Source organism: Idiotropiscis lumnitzeri, chromosome 3, assembly GCF_059441095.1.
Source record: "Idiotropiscis lumnitzeri isolate Australia: NSW breed Sydney's pygmy pipehorse chromosome 3, RoL_Ilum_1.0, whole genome shotgun sequence".
NCBI classification, from domain to species: Eukaryota; Metazoa; Chordata; class Actinopteri; order Syngnathiformes; family Syngnathidae; genus Idiotropiscis; species Idiotropiscis lumnitzeri.
Genome location: NC_142393.1, coordinates 12,103,469 through 12,123,092, shown reverse-complemented (window position 1 = coordinate 12,123,092; position 19,624 = coordinate 12,103,469). Strand labels below are relative to the sequence as shown.

Sequence of the window (19,624 nt, the reverse complement as noted above, 5' to 3'; positions counted from 1 at the left end):
CTCATACCTCACGCAGTCCCACATAGCTGGCCCAATGGTGATTTGGGATTGCAATATGATGACTAGAGGTGGAGTGGCACCGGATAAAAAAAAATAATAATAAAATAAAAGCATGGCTTCTTTTTTCTCTTGTAGAGGCATTATCACACCGCTGAGTTACTCTTGTCAATTACGGTGCAGACTATGACGCCAGCCCCCAGGCTTGACAATTTGACAGAGCAATAAAAATGTGCTGCTTTTCAGAAGCTGACAACGTTAACTATCGCTAAATTGTGCGTCCAAGAATACACAGGGCTGACCTGTGTAGACGAGACTCTTGAAAGTGACTCTGGAGGTTTCTCTGATTAACTCAGTTCGAGGATAGTCACATTATATAAATTAGACTTGCCCGTTTTCAAACACATTTTCAGAAATATGTTTGTAAAGTGCGAGATTGCTTACCAATTACTTAGTGAGTCCACAGACGACTTGGATTGGGACCAAGCGGGGCGATCAATCATATTCAACAGATGGCTCTGTGGGGAGAAAAAGTTTCCGCTTTGTGATACACATCACAGAACTGGGCCGGATGAGTGTAACCATTCATCCATCCAGCCTTCCATTTTCTTGAGCTCTCATTCGGGTCCCAGGCGCCTATCCCGGCTGACTTCAGACGGCGGTTTATACCCTGGACTGGTTTCCAGCCAATTGCATTACCGCAGTACAAGATCAAGCGTGCCAGGAGACCATGTTTCGTATTCTTCTGCCTTAGCGTAGATCTGTTCTCTACTTTAGCTTGGTTTTGTTTTATCTGATGCCACTGAAACCTTGCTGTTTTTGCAGATTGAATATTTATTTGCAGTTTCCTCCAGTAAAAGTATCAGTATGCAGAAAAAGAACATCAGATTGGGAGTAGCACTCACAGGAAAAAAAAATGCCTCCAAGCCCCACCCCCTAAAATATCAACCCAGTGAGTGGCACGCTCTTTTCCTACATGGTAACTGTTACAAGACTCCGAGTGATGACAAGATGGCGCTATGATGTTCTTCTCGATGTAATAAAAGAATTGCTGAGCCGCGAATCAATACGACGCTGGTGCTGTATCTCATTAAGCGAGCCACTTGGTTAGCCGTTCCTCCAAACGCTACAAAGTTACAGCCTGCCGGAACGACGACCTTTGCCCCGAGCAAGATATTGACAAGGTGATATCTTCCGTGGGCTACTTGCTAATCTACAGCTTTCCCTTGTGTGCAATTATAGCGCATCATTAAAGTCAGTGCCATGTAGGAGATACCGAGGGCGGCGTATCTGCCACGGAAGCCCTTTAGTAGCCTTGCTTCTTAAATAACTTATATAACATCTTTGACTGATGTGGAGAAGGTTTTTTTTTGTGCATATGCAAATTCAAAAGCAGTATCCCCCAACTGCCTGCTCTGCTCCTCTTCATGTGATTTATCGTCGGAATCACGATGCCTCAAAGACACAGAAGATGGAGTTAAAAAAGTCTCCTGAGTCTAATTTATAAAATCTTCACAGTGCCTAGAAAGTGCACGGTCTGGTTTGTAGCGCTTAAGTGTAGGGAAGTGGAAGCACGATCGATACAATCGGAAAGGTTTTCTGAATTGTTGAAGGGAATGGTGTTAGTAAACTAAACTACCGAAAGAGCAACATCCTGCGTATGGCTCTGATTTGCACAAAAAAACAAAAAACAAAACCTAGTGCCTTCTCTTCAGAGTGTTGAAGCTCTGATCAGAACTGGTTGGTGCATCAGCATTTTGATTAAGATCCTTCCTTCGCTCAATTGTCACGTATTTGCTTGAGCCAGCGCTTTTCATGGCGCATTTATCTCACATACGCGACAGTGGCCAGGAAATCTCTCTTCACTCTGCGGACTCATTTTCCGCTCGCCCAAATCCACGTTTTTCCCCAAATGACGGACAACCCTGTACTCTTATGAACCTTCTAGTAGTGACGTACAGTATCCTTAATTTGACGTATGCTTAAGTTTCAGTAGGGCATGTAGGAGCATGCTTCAGCCTTCACATTGAATAATTAGCGACTGAGAATGAATGAACAATAAATCAAACAATCAGGGGTGGGGCTATAATCCATAGTTGTCCCTGAATATTGAGTCTCCATGATATCTGGACATTTTGCTTCCAAGTGTCTGATGGCAATGTAATGTAGCATGTTGGATGTTGGTGGTGCCTGACTTTGTTCATGGGGTCTTGGGATCAAATCCCAATCAGGGTGGATAGTAACACTCAGTTCCATCCTTAAAGGGGAAGTCAACCCCAAATAATTCTCAACAAAAATATGTTCTATGCAGCCCCACTGGTCTAAACACGACATTCAGATTATTATTGCATTTGTGGAATAAAAGTTAAGCAGTAAAATCCACCCTTTTTTGTCCATTAGAGTTGGACTCACACTTGCGCTGGGCTTAGCTTCGGAAAACAGGTGCGCCGTGATTCGTCGTTACATGAGCCCTGAACATCTGTGATGTATTGTTCAGTCGACAAAAGTGACAAAGTGGCCACCCCGTGAGATGGCTGAAAACGAGTGGATTTTGCTGCTTATCTCAAACGACAAACACAATATTAATCAAAATGCCATGTTTAGACTAATGAAGGCACGTGGAACATTTTTTGGCAAATAATTTCGGGGGGTTGACTTCCCCTTTAATATTGTTCGGCCGTGGCCTGATTTGCTTCATATTTAAACAAGTTCTGGCCTACCTGATCCTGACCGAGTCGCAGGGCATCATCTCCACCGTGTGCGGAAGGTCACCTGGCGTCAAAACTGTGGCAACAATATCATGGGAGTGACTTGCTGCAGTGACCCTTGACAGGGGAATTAACATGTTCATTTTTTGGGAAAGTGTTGGTAAAAAATTGCATTACCTTTAATCACAGCTATTTCTTGGTAGTTTTAACTCATCAGTATATATACACCTGTGGAATGAATGAATGAAGATTCGAGGAGAGCCAGCAGGCTTTCCCACAGGTTCGACATCTCAGAAGTAATTACAGTTGAACCATAGGGTAGTTGATTACTCCCTCTCATCTGTATGTGGTTCTTCCTGAACACTTGATTAACATTTCTACCACACCTAAATGGGGCCCATCTTGACTGTTAAGTGGTATGGCTGACTGACCATTTACTGTAAACGGTCCATAGGTGTGAAGGCAAGATAATGGGGCCGGATCCATTTAGTCTTCTGGTGGTCAATGGAAAATGGTCTGGCATTAGATTGGCTGAGAATTTACGGGAATGCTTTTAATGAACAAAATTTTCTTGATCGGCTATGCTGAAAATCAACAATCAATTAATAGATTAATTTTTATTTTTAATTCAATTTACCAGGCTGGCAGCGTCTCTCTCGGGATGCTCCCATCTTACATTTCAATGCCTCTGTTGTGTTGAGTAGTAATGCTGAGCCATGGACTTGTTCCATTTAGCCAGCAAACAATTTGAGACACTACCTGCCACTTGCAGCCAAATAGTAGTGCCTCATTGGCTTGATTAACTTTACAACTTAGTTGACGACCAAACAGCGGCTATCAAAACAAAGGAACGTCCTTGCGCTTTCGGCAGCCACTTCATCCAATTGCTGATGTTCTGATTTGATTTTGCCTCTTGTCTATTGACAGGCAGGACTGAGAGTGATATTCTGTTGCCTGCTGTTTAATCGTGGAGTCACGACAGCATTGCAAATAGAACTAAACAATAAAATATATCTCAGACCGTAGCACGTGATTGTCATTTGTCAAGCTTCCTTTCAGTAACTGCTCTTTTAGTCGGATGGATTTAATTCAAGTGCCAGTCATGTACACGGTGCTGAATAAGCATTATGATTAAGGCTACTTTACGGTGTGCGTTTTGATTTAATTATAAATGAAGTGTTATATTTGTGAAAGCAGATCAGTTGGCACTATTTATGCTCGTATGGTCATTATTAGTGATCCCAAAATAGAGCTGGTGCACCCCATAGAGCAAGGAGGGGCCGCAGTCTGTTTCGCTCTTTGCTTCCGGCCTGCTTGCTGGCACAGAGCGGCGAGGCTGGGCGAGGCGTAATGAATGCTGAGTTTAACGGCCACCGGATGATTGAACTCCAGCCGGCGGTGCCAGCCACTCATTGTGATAAAATGCAACAGCGCCAGCCTACGGCACAGCATTGTTTTTAATTGTGACTGATGATGACGAGCAAGCATGCATCTTAAATGTGATGCCGCCAACGTTGTAGAGATGTGAGTGAGATATGCTCTCATTTGAGCTTTATTGACTTTCGAAGAGAGGCGAGGGGGCGTCAAGTAAAAAAAAAAAAAATCTTTACAATAATACGCTCCATGCAGCCCCGCTAGGCAAAACTAACACAGTAGACGAGTTGGGCGGCTTAGAACACGTAAGGAAACGTTTTGACTTGATTTCCTCTTTGAGACACGTTGCTGTGTTTGGAAAGATTTAAAAAGAATTATGAAGATTTACTTTCGGATTATTTTAGGTCTCATAAAAGCGTATAATAGCTTCAAGATGCAATTAATTAACAATCAGTTTCACATAATGATCCGAATATTTAATATTCAGTTAAATGATGACTATTATCCGCATCCTTTGCTGTTTGTTTGTTTCCCGACAACAATTGGTTTTCAGCCTCTCACACTGGAAAAGACGCCGCAGTTCACTTTGACAAATACTGCACTCCAATGTGTATGAGGAGCGGATAAATTGTTGCACCACAACTCCACTAAGCTTTCAAGCAGGTTTTTGTTGTACTTTTGTGTACTTAAAAAAAACTTTCAGCGGCCGTTTTTGTCGGGCGCCACGGTGGATGACTGCTTAGCGCGATGGCCTCACAGTGCCGAGGTCGTGGGTTCGATTCCGGCTCCATTTTGCACTTTACAGTATTTTGCCGGTGACGTTTTTTTTTTTGGTGGAGACATTGCTCACATAAACAAGGCAAACACCCTACTGTGAGGCAGTTCTCAAAAGCTAACACTGATGTGACTGGTAGTTAATGCTCCGGAGCGGGAATCAAACCCACAACCTCTGTACCGTGCTGTCGAAGTGCTGACCAGTCGGCTACCATGCCGCCCGACAAATTATTATTATCCCCTTCAGAAGAAATCCTCTGGGATGATTACCTGTTGGGGAAAATAAATCCTTCATTTCTTCTATCATCTAAGAAAAAATTACAATTCATTTTATTAATTGTTCTTGAAATTTTCCTATCCAGAAAATTCAATCATTTGCCTTTACCTAATATCTCTTGGGATTGTGAAATGCTGCCATGTTTTCGCAATGCGTTCCAGTCCACAATTTAACAGCGTCACTCAGCATTCCAGAGCGCTATCCAGGGGAATTGTGTTTAATAAATCCAGCTTCATCAAAATTCCAAGCACACCTCACACATCACATTTGGTTTTAGCAGCACCACTTTGCCCATCAGTCAGTTAAGCTAAATGAAGTGCACTGTGATTGAAAGTGATGGCACAGACGAACACGCAGCAGCATTTGAAAGTCTGATCTTATAACAGAGAACACATCTTTCATTCGGACATGGATGGGATTTGAAAGAAGACATTGTTGTTCCACAGTGAAAGTGAAGCCACACAAATGTGCACATTCATTGCGTGTGATCTTTTTATGGAACAGGAGCTGGGGAGTTCAGACGGGCCACCGCGGAACTGGAAAGGCATCGGGATCGCCATGATGGTGATACTGGCTGTCATGTCGTTGGTCATTCTCTCCGTCATCCTTCTCACCCCTGGTATGAATGATGGAAAGGAAACAGTGGGCATCGAAATATTCACATCATATTAAAACAAATGTAATGCAAGTCTTGATGAGTCACCTCACACTCGTGATGGGAAAATGAAGCTTCATATTTGATCATGAATCAGTTGTTATTTTTTTATTTTTTTACTCCTCTAGATGGCACTCTCTGTTCACCATTGGGTTGAAAGTACACTCACTTGCCATTTCTTAAACCCCTTTATTTAAGACAACAGTGCCATCTAGAGGTGTCAAAAAATACAACAACTAGTTCATGAAGCATATTTGAAGCTTCATTTTCCACCACTACCCCACACATCTAATTTTCAAACAATCTCCATTTTTCCACAAGTATTAAATAAAATCTTAACCATTTACTATGCAATAAACCAAAAGCTTGGGCTGATTCTTCTTTCCGGCTTCATTTTCAGATGAATCTCACTTATTACGCCGCTCCCTTTTCACTATGGAAGACCTGGAGAGCGAGGAGTTCAAAGTTCACGACCCCTGTGTGGCCTGGTTGACCGGTAAGGATCATTTTTTATATTGGACCAAGCGGTGCTTTGTAATCCTGCTGCATCAGCTACGTCAATAGCATGAAATCAAACTGTCAAGTCACCAGTGAAGTCAATAAAGGAAGGCATCGTGGTAATTAAAGAACAACACGGGACATAATGTCTCCTTCCTACTCAACTGGATCCTGGTCCACCCTTCTAGTCATCCTTTAACTGTTCATGGTTCCTGACAGTAAGGGTACCAAATTGTCGTACTATACCAATGAGTTATTTTGGTACCTTTAGTTTTCTCATCTCAGTTGTCAGCCGGCGGTTTTTATATTTAATATTGATGTGTAATTACTTAGAAGTAATTCTTGTTCCATATCCAAAAAGAGAGCCTATTGATTTTGAATGGTATCCAACACAAAATTGCAGAGGTGGCTGGGATCATCACTCTTATTTTCTGTCTGTCCCTTGCTGGACAGGGTGAGAGAGACAGCGAGAATGTTCTTCAATAACCTGACCATGACTTGCACATATCGGTGGGCTTCATGTCATGCATGCAATAATGCAGGCTACTGTTCTTTTAATGCAACATGTGTTTATTTTTTTTCTCCTTTTTAGATTTAAAACAGTGTCTTGATCACTGATGAGCACTTTTCCCTATTTTGCCCGTCGGTCCTTCGTCCGCGACCTGGGCACCCTTCCGTCATCACTCATCCGTCTTTATTCGTAAAAATAATCGTTAAAAATAAAGTGTCCATTTCGTGTTGTTAGCTCACGGTAAATGTTTCATAGGCTAAATTTAGACATAAAAACAGATTTGTACATAAATTAGCCACTTCGGACTAATAGTCGCGGGTCTCCACGCTTTTAAATGGGGTATTATTCATATTCTAAACACTGGGAGACTCATTTCCCCCCCAAACAACGGCAATAGTTACAGAGCTTACCGGAGCATTATTTGTCACACGTGGCAAATTCACAAATGAGCTCGGACTGGAGTCGCACTGTCGAGATGGATGGATATTATTTGCACTTGATCACTTTGCTCAAATTAAACATGCCTTAAGATGCGGGGTTTGTTTTGGCTCTCAATTGCTTCTTCACACAACTGCGCGTATCCCTTCTGTGTTTTTGGCACTCTTTTTCTTCTGCTCTCTCTCACTTTCTCTCTCTCTCTCTCCCTTTCTCGCTCCCTGAATCACTCATCAGTTGAACTCTCAGTTAAAGGGGCAGTTCATGTAACAGCATTTCAAGATTTCAATCTGCTCCGAGTCAAATATTTGAATTCAGTACACGCAGTACTTGACTTGGTTCGGGACGTTTAAAGGGACGGATAAAAATCCACTTCCGCTCTTGCTTAGTCAGTCCTTTTTTTTTTTTTTTTCGGAACCTCTGGTCCTCCAACCTCTGCCCAACCGTTCCATCTGTGGGACGAACTGCCCGTTCTGGTCTTGAGAACACGTTTTTGACATGCTTTTGTCAAAATTGAATTAGAACTTTATTAGAACTGCTCTATGAGAACCGTGATTGGTCGTGATCTGAGCCCTGAGCCAGTGTGATGTCATTTTCAGCCGATAGCGAGTGCTAAAATGGCCACGCCCTGGGATGGATACCAACAGGTGGATTTTGCTACATAATTCACATCCCACAAACGAAATATTAATCATAATATGTGTTTGACTATTGGGGCTGCTAGAACATACTTTATTGAAAAATATCTTCCCCTTTAAATTTAACAGTTGCCGTATAGCCACTCCTGAGACTCATTTATTTGTATATAACTCCCTCCATTTTCCTTAATATGTCCCCTTTCATAATGTCAGAAAATGAAGTGGTTCTGCGCACCAGAGAGGGTCACGTCTTGTCATTCAGCCTCAAGAACAACCTGATGACCACCCTGCTGGACAACACTTCACTGGTAAGTACTGCACACATGACGATAAGTAAAGTGAATTAAATCCGAACAGGCTCAATCGAAAGCATATATAAAACATTTACTGAAGGTACAGGAAATATTTCAAGTCACATTTAAAGAGTTAACACCTGTGTAATAAAAAAACAAAACACTACCATAAAGGAAAATTAGTAGTTTACAATCTATTTCTGGTGCAGTTTTATAGTTTTTGCTGGAAATGACAAATTGTGAAGTAGATGTCTACCGTTGATATAAAAAGACCACACAGCTCTCTTCAAATAGTTTTTTGTGAAATTAAAAAAGCTTAGAAATAATTTTAAAAAATTCTATTAACGTGACGCATAACAGGGGTGTTGTTGTATTAACAATAATAAAAAACTCCAATCACATTCAAGCTCATATTAAATGGGAGTCAGTGACACACCAGTTGCTATTTAAAAAGCATTGGATTCGTACCAAATAAAGTTTAGGTGTTCTGGTGGGCTTTTCCAGGCAATCTTTTTGCTTTCTATCACTGCCTGGTTTTCGGAATGGTTGATTGGTCACACACATGCAACTCCGCTGGTGGCCAAATACTAACATGGTTAACTCTGATTTTGCGAGTGTCACAACATTGAACATTTGTTTGATGTTACACACTTAACTTCAATCACAAATGACATTTAAACTACCCAACTGTCTATTTTTGATAAATGTGCTCTATGAAGACAACTAAGGAGGAACTGTTGGATATAATGGGCCAATAGCTCATCAATATGTGTTTGCTCGACAAGGACAAATAGCATTGAGTTTGGTTTACGCGATTTAAAAAGTCAGTTTATGTCAGACAAACCCAGTTATTTGATCGCTATCGCTGCATTGCCGTAATCACTGATGTAGTCAGAGCATAATATAGTTTGGCAGCGTGACAGAAAATACTGTAGCTCCTTTTTCTACTCGTGTTATTTCAAAGAGATTTTTTTTTTCTCCCCCAGCAAGGGTATCATCTCTCGTAAAAACCGCCTATGTGCGACACAAGCATTCTCACAGTATGTGGGTCACCGCAGGCTGCTGTTGCCAGGCTCAAGATGAAGTGTGTTGGGATATGGCGTGCGCCAAGAGGTGTAATTGGGTCTCCCCAAATAAATGAATACAAAGAATTGAGCACAAGGGCCACCATTAGATGAGATGTTTTCGCGCCGCTTTAATGATGTTATATACATAGCTCTATACTTATTCAGCACAACCAGAAAACACACAATGAAACATACAACATTCCAGTTTGTGGGCTAGAGCTGTGCAAAAAACACACCTGTATGTCTCCTACTATTTTCATTTTCCGGTGTCAAAATGACTGCTCTGAAAAAGATACTGGTGATCTTAGACACAACACTGTGGTAGAGACATTATATGTCATGTCAAAGTTTGAAGCTAACATATGTAGCTTTGGGAAAATAGCTAGCAAAAAATTGAGGGTAGAAATTAATTAATAAACAACAAAAAATACATTGTCTCAAGGAATTCTGGTTAATATTGTGTTTTTGAAAAAAATATGACTTAAGCAGCAAAATCCACCCTATTTTTTATCTCAGGGGGCGGCCATTTTGTCACTTTCTGTCGACTGAAAATTGCATCACAGTTGCTGCGGGCTCAGGTTACGACCAATCACAGCTCACCTGTTTTCTGAAGCTCAACCATGATTGGTCATTGTCTGAGCGACTGTGATGTCATTTACAGTCAACAGCAAGTGACCAAATGGTCGCCACCTGAGATGGACAAAAACGGGTGGATTTTACTGCTTAACTCATATTCCACAAACGCAATATAAATCAGAACGCCATGTTTCGACGAGTGGGCCTGCGTACGATATATTCTTGTCAAGAAAATTTGGGGGTTGTTTTCCCCTTTAAAAAAAACCCTTGCCCTCCAAATGTAGATAACTTCTGTATGAATAAAAGAAAACAGTAATCGCTTTAAAAGAAAACAAAGGGTCCCATTGCACTGCCGTGGGGAGCTCCACCGTTCAAGTGCAATAAATGGGAGCAACTCATTCATAGCAAAGATGAAATCATTTGTGTTCTGATCATTTGTGTGTCTTTTTTCAGGATCTGACCACCACAAAATTCCAAGTTTCAGCAGACAGGAGCTTTGTGCTGCTGGCTTACAACATTAAGCCGGTGAGTTGTCTCTCAGACTGCAAATTAACATTAAACCTGCAAGCAGTCAATGGGCCTTTTCACCCTCGCGCCTGTCAAAACGTGCAATATTCGGGCTGTACAATAGATGGAGGAGTGCTTTTTTTTTTTTTTTTTTGCCTCTGAATTTTGGACCATTCCACATTCTTGTCAGTAGAGGGAACCACTGAATAATACATAATATTTGATAGCGATCTGACCTTCTGGAACGCTAGAATTCAATGCTCACCGGCAGAAGCCAGTCTGTGCAGTCATTTTCCACCCACCTGAATTCATAAAATCCCAATGCTGCGGGTCTTTGGCTTGCGGCGAGGTTGTGAAATTCATGCAATGAAGTACTTCATGTCGTATAAAAGCAGGGTACAACAAAAATGTGAGTTTCTGCCCCCTCATCAAGCGCTTTAAGAAATGGGCGATTATCCTTTGGTGTGGAGTGTGTGAAGAATGATTTTGCCTCCCCTATCTTCCCAGACACCAACAATTATAAATGTTAAACCAGTCAAATAGTATTTATCTATCGCAAATGAACCTTATTCCAACCAGTGGACATTTCAGTGCCCGCAGTTCTGCAAACAAACAAATATTTATTAGCATACTGCATTGCAGCTCAATTGTTTTGAGGCTTATTAAAACAGCTGCTCTAAGGTTTTATTTAATTTGAGACTTGCATGGTGAGCCACATGAAAGAGGTTCCCCATCCTTGCAATGGATGCTCACATCTTAAAAGAAGATCCAGGTGGTGTGAACACAAAGAAAGTGCCCCGTCCCGACGAGGTCATGCCGCAGCGCTCTTTGGCTCGATAAAACCGAAAGCAAGTGACTGGGAGAGCACGCGGGGGGCTAAATATTTAAGCCAACACATGGCAGGCTGGTGAGGAAGGATGAAAGAATTTCTTTGGAGAAGACTGTTGGAGGGGAGCAGGAGGGGGCAGAATGGAGATGAAGGCAATGAAACTGTCCGGCTGTTCCGGTGGGGAGGTCCAAGTGAAAAGCTGCTTTGAATGGCATGGGGAGGTAGCCTCCGATGAACATCAGGGGGTTCGTTACATAGCAGCTTGGATCTTTATTTAAGCATCTTAGCGAACTGCCTGGCGCGTTCCTCAATAGAAAGTCGAGTTGCAATTTACAAGCAAATAAAAACAAGTTTGGAGGGAATGAAATCCAGCAGCAAGTTCCTTTTGCGTTTTTTACTGACACCAGGACTGACGCCATTATCTCTGTGTGGGCTTACCACTGATTCAGCTACCATTTCATATTCTCTTTGTTATTTAACGAGCCCACAGCGCTCATCATACCCTGCGAATTAATTATTCAGACAATGTTATGTCCACAAATGGCAGCAAGGTGTTTTTTTTTTTGGTTAACACACAGTTTGGCTATTTTTCCCGTGCTTTGGTAGGCGTTCCCCACATACCGAATCTGTCCCAAGCGTACCCCGTCTCTCACCCAGTCAGCTCACCTGCAACCCTAATGAGTACAAACGCTATTGAAAATGGATATGGATCCAGATCTCCTTTGATGTCATGAGACTCGGGCCACGCTCATTTGTATGCGGCTACATTATGAGACAATCGAAGAGAGGCTGAGAGCTGACCTGCCTACCTTGAATCATGCATTCATGAGTTACAGCATGAGCTCACCCTCTGCCGTTTTCCGGACCGCAGCTCCCCCACCATCCGATTCCTTTAGCTGCTTCACTCACTTTCTTTTCTGTCTATCTCGGGGCGATTTATGCTGACTGGTGCAGTTTGCTGCAGCCCTGCCACGAGCAGGAGGAGAGAGGAAGTAGCCGTGGAGGAATTGGGGAGGTCGGAGTGGTGCTGATTGGCTTTGAGGAAATGGGATTCCGTGACTAGATATCCCAGCCAGTTAAAATCCATCAGCGAGATTATTGTTTGGGAATGGCAGAGGTTCGTACTGTGTTGCACTGCAGCAGAGAGAACCAATTGAAGAAGCTGTGTGGAAAGTTGGTTTTCTATTTGGCTGTCAGGGATGCCTGCTGGGTTGCAATAAATAGATTTTGGAAGCAAGTCAAGGAGATTTAGCCACGTGGGAATCGGGGCGGGATCATTGGGGGAAATAAGAAAAATACCCTCAAAAGACATTAGAGGGAGGAAAAAGAATTTGAAAATGAGATGAAAATCAAATAGAAAAGAGGGGGAGGTTGGAGTTCTGGGACTGATACGCACAGGTGAGCACAAAGACCTTTGGGATTAGGAGAATCCAAAAGATGCCGATGGGGGAGGAGGGAGTTGAGGAATAATGAAAAGCAAAAAATGGATGGATATTCTGAGTGTTAAACTTAAAAGCAGAGAAATGTGCACAATTAATGGCTTGAATTAACAATACCTTATATTGATCATGCATCACGCAGAAACTTCCACCCTTATACAACCACAAACCGCTTTCAGCTTGACAGCGCAGCTCCACAGGTCTTGGGTCCTGGTACATGCCTGACCTCGCTCCCGTTTTTTTTTTCTTTTTCAATCTGGTTCAACTGAACCATGGAGTGTTTACTCCCGTGCGGTTACTCAGCCTTGGTGTGAGGTCAGGAGCTGGGCTGCACTTCACTGGACTTAACAGTCATCATGAAGAGGCCTCGGACCACTGGACTGATTTATCACTCAGTTGAACAGCATCTTTTCTTTTTTTTTTTTCTTTTTTTTTAAGCATGCAATGCTTATAAAAATACATCAAACATCCACAGTCATGCTTTTTATCACATGACTATACAGTGGGGTACACCCTGGTCTGGCTCTAAGTCAATCGCTGCCTGTGGCAATACATTTGAAGTAAAAAGAATCGGTTTTAGGGCCAGTCTGTTGCTATCATAAAAGCTTTATGGAATGGAAGGCAATCTTTTATAACATTGCTTAGCTGACTTCCAAGTGGTAAATGTAGCTCCAGTGAAAACAGAAAGTAGCAATGAATGAGATACTGCACCATCTTTTATGGTGAATATTCGAGAAGATCACCCAATGTTGACGCCGGTCTTTACCGATTTAAGTGGCGTCCATCTATCTAATACATTTGCTTCAGACTGGATCTCATTTTGTGGAATTCCACAGGAGAATTTTCTCAAAGTATGAGTTCAGGAAATTGCCCAAAATGGCCGCTTCAAACCAAAATGGCAGACTTACTTTTTCTGTTAGGGAACTGTATCGTGTGTCCTCTATTGACGGACATATCATGGAATTTTTTTGTCAATCAATGAAACTGGTGTTGTGGGCTCTTTTTCATTAATTTCAAGTCAGCAGAATTTTGGGGGTGGTCATGTTCGGGATTCCTAACATACATCTTCACCTGGCAAAATGTAACCAAATGAATTGATGAGTTTTCAGTACGACTACATGATTGTGGCCAAAATGATAATTCCATGTTTGTTCCAATTGTTTTGATTACTATTACATGTATTACTCTCAATTATTCCTATTTGTTAGCTTAAAAAAAATACTTTTCAACAAACACAATGGAAACAGTTTTCGGTGTAAAATTAAACTCATGTAATGCTAAATAATATATATATATATATATATATATAATATATATTTATAAAATTCTAAATGTAAAAATGTATCGAGGAAATAAACATTTAAAAGGGCTAACTAAATAATTACAGTATTACAGAGTCAATTACCAAATCCAGTCGACAGACGATGATCCCATTCAGGGCACAAGCCTGACCATGCAGCTCCTCAACTCCATTTTTTCTGTACTTTCTTCTCTTTGCATGACTCGCTGCATTCAGTCTACGGAGTGACTGCAGGCTCACGCTGCAGGGTGCGCTCGCTTGTTAATTATGCCTTAAGCACGTGTTGGTTGAGAATGTGCTTGATTAGATATGCAGCAGAACCCGTATTTTAAATTTAAATATCGTCGATAATGCTAATATAATCATGGCAGCCAAAATTGCGATTATGAAAATTTGATCAATCATAGACTAGTTTTTCTAGTTTTCGGTATGTTGATCCGTTCACAAGTACCAATATCCATCCATACATTCTCTTAAATGCATAGGAGCACACTCTAAAAACTGTTGGGTTAAAAATAACAGAGTTTTGTGACGAAAATGGATGGATCCACTACTTGGTTAAATTTTAACCAACGTTCCAAAAATTATTTTGTTTTATGGGAAATAATTCAAGAAGGTGGGTCGAATTGAAACCAATGAGTGGAATTTTTGGGTTATTTTGCCTCAAGTGTTTTTAGAGTGTTACTTAAGATGAATTATGTCTTTCATTTACTTTTTTTTTTATTTTTTATTTTTTTTTAGAAGCAAAGCAAAAGGATTAAAAACAGACAGTTATTACCACTCAGCCTGGCCAGTATGAGACCCCGTTCTAAATCCCTGGTGATAATTCATGCAGTTTTACATCCCTGTTGACTTGATGACGTATAACAGCGACACAGACTATATTAAGACCATGTGACGCATTTTGAGTTTGTGAGTCAAAACAGTCCTTCTTAAAGCTATGTGTTGGCAGAACAACCAGACCCCTGGGTATGTGGCCTACATGCCAATCCACAGTGAACCTGATGTAAAATATTTTCCAATGTTAAAATCTTATAAAAGGGAAATTAATATAGTGAGTGGAATAATTCATGGTTTCCAGCCCGCCATATTTGAACTTGAGAATGCATGTCATTTCTCCGGCATGTTTTGTGTGCTTACATAGCCTTACCACCTCATGCTTGGAGTTTTATATGTCAGCTCAATTACTTTCCAATTTCCCTTCAAGAGCTTCAATATTTACCTACATTAATCCCTTAATCCTGCGTCACTCCACACCCGCCAACGTATACAACAAAGGGACACATCCAATATCCCTTCTTAAAGTGTACTTTGTAGAGGATGTGGCATTTAATTTCTATGGGGACTTGTTTTCTAGAACGCTTTCAAACACCAGTGGGCAATTTGTCTCCTTTCAGCCTCTTGTGGAAAAAAAAATGCGAAGGATCAATGTATCACCTTGAATTCATCAGGTGATGCTGCAATCAATTGCCGTCAACACAAACGGCCCCCCCCACACACACACCCACACATCCATCAATGATGTTGGTCATTAGTCTGGTTGAGCGTGTTAATTAAATTATTCTAGGAGCTGCTGATGCTCGTTATACAAATGTCAGCCAACAAAGATCTTTCTGTGGTGGTTATTTCCTTCAGTCTGGACAAAAAACGTTTTTTTTTATACATCATTCCTTTATTTCCTCAGTTGCACCTCGAGTACTCTTGTGCTGCAACGTTTTCCAATTCAGGCCTAATTTCCGTCATGATGTAATGAAGATGAAACTTCCCTTAACACATACGGCTCTGGTATGACTCGCTTCTTCCTAAGTGTATAAGAACTTGTGAGCTAGCTAGCTATGACTGTCAAGGAAATGTAGCCTCCCTTCGGATAGTCGCTTTCGAGCGCCTTGTTATTGGCCAGGACTGTGTGCACGCCACGGTGAGATAGGCGTACAGGTCGAGGATCCACAACCTCAAATCACTTTTCAATTCATCTGGTCCCAGTATATTAAAATGTTGAAAAGCAAATATTTAGATTTTTTTTTTAAATGGTAATACATTTACGTTTTAATGAAATCCTTTTGAATCATACCATGTGTTAAAATTGAAAAATAATGTCATTTCATCCATCCATCCATTATCCAAACAACTTCTTATGGGCGTGCGAGCCCGTGTACAATATATTTTTGAAATGCTTTTAATCAAATAATTAAAAAAAATTCATGCTGCGGCATATTTTTATTATCAGTTTGTAATGGGAGGAAAAACAAACTTGACTCTTAATTGACATATTTTCCATTTGTGGTTTTGGGAAGACTCGGAATGGTCCCTTGAACTAAAAACAAGTATTTGCAGGTTTTTCTTCTTTTTTTTTTGCTCTATGTGCAGCCAACCGACGTACAGTCCGTATGCATGATATGCTCTACCTCTTTCAGGTGTTCTCTCAGTCCTTCACAGCCACCTATGCTATCTACAGTGTGGCCACTGGGTAGGTGGAATCCTGAATGCTTAATGCATGGGCTGCATGCCGGCGGACGTGCAGACTGAGCAACTCCTCTCATCCGATCAGAGCCTCGTGCTTGCGTCAGACATACATTCATTCATTAGTGTTCTCTCCTCAGATTCCACTGCCTGAGAATCATTTTCAGCATTTTATGATTAATAAAGGGACAGGCTGGAGAGCTGTTCAGAAAAGGACTTAACAAGGAGCTGTGAAGCAGATCATCGCCTGGTGGTACCGGGGAGGCTTTTCCCGAGGCAGTGAAGCCAAAAAAGGATCGAAGATGTTGCACCCTTGCATGAACCAACGTCATTCTCTCGTTTTTTTTGTTCCCCCCCTCTCTGCATCTTGCTCAGACATAACAGCCTTTCCCAGGCCAGGTTGCAGACCAGCCATTGGAGGTCTTTTAAAAAGGATGCTGGTCCCTAATGGATGCATCATGCGGTGCTTTGTGTGTGTTGCAGGGATCTGCTGGAGCTTAGGCCACCAGTGAAGAAGGAGGCTGGGTTGCAGTATGCTTCCTGGGGGCCTCAGGGGAACCAGCTGGTGAGCCAATCACTGATTCTGTCATTTGCGTCACTTCAGGATGACTTTAAACGACAGGGCTAAAGATGAGTTTTCCTTCAATGTGTCATTGGTGAAGCATCATTGCCGTGTGAGGAGTAAAAGAGAGGAGAAAAAGCAAATCAGGTCTCAGTTTTGTCTTCTTTTCTTAACCTATTGAATACGATAAAACCAATCAATCTATCAAGCACATACAATGTTTATATAATGTCGATATTTTGAACAACTGCTACGAGGTTTCTTTTAATGGTGATAAAGTAAATAGTGTAGAATTTTTTGGGGGGGATGGGGGTGACCCGCGGCCCGTTATCCCACTAGAAAAGATCCGTCCCTCCATTGTGTAGCAGCTGAATCCCATCTTCACGTCAGAACCAAAACTAGAGCAATGTGTATAAAGTTGACCAGATTGACCAAGAGAAATCCTGTTACTATTTCAGCAGTCATTTATTTTGTGTTTTTGCAATTTGAGAGAAGTTTATTATTAGAAGTAGTGGTCGTCACCATTTCACACACCCTTCACTATTTAGACAGATAAACTTCTAAAGCTGTTCCACCCTTTTTGTATTTTTTTTTTTAAATAGTATTGCAGGCCATTTCAAAAGTTTAGTATACGCTGCGGACCACCAAAGAATGGATGACGGGCTGCAAAAGACCCTTGGACCGTAGTTTGGACACAGCAGTTATACACCTAAGAACATCCACTGGGCCATCATCTCTTCATTTTCAGAACAAAATGGCGTTGAAAATTATTTGGAGTTAAAATGAGATACTTTAAATGGTGACAAGTTATTGATGGAAAATGGTTTGAATTGCTTTATCTTGGTCTACACTTATCATGTTCACCATGGCAAGTAAAGATGTATTCATTGGAAATTGGAAATTGACCACGTGTGCTGGCAAGTACTTCATAACCCTCTTTGTTGTTGTTCTGCTCCCTTCTTTGTTCCTGCAGCCAGCTACAAAACCTATAACTGTACTGTCTTAGATAAAGGATTTGGTTTGTGTGTATCATTGCCAGGCCTTCGTGTTTGATGGAGACATCTACTACAAGCCCAGTGTGACGAGCCAAGAACTGCGTCTCACATCCACTGGCGACCGGCACAGTGTGGTGAACGGGCTCTCGGACTGGACTTACGAGGGTGGGATTTACACATTTTGGCCCACACTAAATCAAGACGCCAATCTTAAATAAAGCTTTTGATATGTATTTTTATTGTATACATATTTTGAAACAAAACAGAAGAGGTGCTTCAGTCTTACGCTGCCCATTGGTGGTCCATGGACGGTGCCCGGCTGGCGTACCTCAGCATCAACAATTCTGCCACCCCCCTTGTGGAAATACCTCAGTTTTTGGGTGGCCTGTACCCCTCAAATCTGGTCTTCCCCTACCCCAAGGTGGGTTGTGTATATTGTACTGTTTTATTGCTAATGGCAAGTATGGCCGAGTGGTCTAAGGCGCCGCGTTCAGGACCCAGTCTCCCCAGGAGGCCTGGGTTCGAATCTCGAATTTCCCCATTGTGGGACTAATAAAGGCAATATTAAGAAACTCAACTTCATTGAGCCAAAGCACAGTTTACGAAACACACTGTACATCACACTGTAATAAAGCAAAATTATCTTGAACTATACACCGCTGACGTAGATAGATGAACAAAGATGCATTATTTGGAGTATATAAATAATATAATTGATGGACCAATTCAGTGAAATTAGATATCGCACCCCATAGTTTTTTGTTCAAGTAACGTATTACAGAATGTGTGCATGTAATTGTGTAATTTAACATGCAGCAGTTAATAATTCTCTTATAGGCCGGCTCCAATATCCCATCAGTCAGCCTGTTTGTCGTGAACCTGTATGGCCCGGCTCACACGGTGGAGATGATGCCCCCCGACTCAGTCCGGCTCAGGTAGGCCAACCTTTTTTAAATTTCAAGCAAACCTGGCCAAGGCTGAACAATCTTAAAGGGGAAGTCAACCCACAAACTTTATTTGTAATAAAATGTTCTATGTACCTTTACTAGTCCAAACATTGCATTCTGTTTTTAACCATGTCAGGGGGCGACCATTTTGTCACTTCTGTCGACTGAAAATGACATCACAGTTGATCCGAGCCCAGGTAACAGCCAATTACAGCTCACCTGTTTTCTGAAACTGAGCTATGATTGCTTGTTACCTACCCCCTGAGCAACTGTAATTTGGAGTTGACAGCAAGTGGCAAAATGGCCGCCGCCTGAGATGGCTAAAATCATGTGGATTTTACTTCTTAACTGCTTAATATTCCTCAAACATAATATTAATCAGAATGCCGTGTTTCAACTAGTGGGCCCACATAGAACATAGTTTTGTTGGTTGACTTCTCATTTTAGCATTACATAAATCTGATGCATTATTAACGTATTTATTTATTCATTCATTCATTCATTCATTCATTCATTCATTTATTTATGCAAGGCAGCACTGTTCCACTCACTTGCTGTGGGTGTAGCTCCATCTGCTGTATCGGGTTGGTCACTCTGCTACCTGGCTTCAGTGCAAGCGGACTGTAATGGTGAAAAGTGAAACAAAATCATGTCCATTCCTTTGGTTGAATCCTGTGGTGACATGCATTTCTGGTGTCTGCATTTCAAATTTCAGTAAATATCAACACAGGTAATGAATCACGATGATTTAAAAAACCTGAGGGGAACTAGTCTAAAATCGT

The 19,624-nt window shown here is 41.5% G+C and overlaps 1 protein-coding gene across 2 annotated transcripts in view; it reads left to right on the top strand.

The window, feature by feature from the left end:
* Positions 1-19,624, top strand: part of LOC148339948 (inactive dipeptidyl peptidase 10) — a 35,378-nt gene that overhangs the window by 4,859 nt on the left and 10,895 nt on the right. For both annotated transcript variants that reach the window (XM_088291547.1, XM_088291546.1), the window contains 9 exons: positions 5,635-5,749; positions 6,186-6,281; positions 8,081-8,175; positions 10,257-10,328; positions 16,293-16,345; positions 16,822-16,903; positions 17,940-18,060; positions 18,162-18,316; positions 18,733-18,830. In XM_088291547.1, the coding sequence (XP_088147673.1) occupies positions 5,689-5,749; positions 6,186-6,281; positions 8,081-8,175; positions 10,257-10,328; positions 16,293-16,345; positions 16,822-16,903; positions 17,940-18,060; positions 18,162-18,316; positions 18,733-18,830 (833 nt within the window). In that variant the 5' untranslated portion in view covers positions 5,635-5,688. The remainder of the gene's footprint in view (positions 1-5,634; positions 5,750-6,185; positions 6,282-8,080; positions 8,176-10,256; positions 10,329-16,292; positions 16,346-16,821; positions 16,904-17,939; positions 18,061-18,161; positions 18,317-18,732; positions 18,831-19,624) is intronic.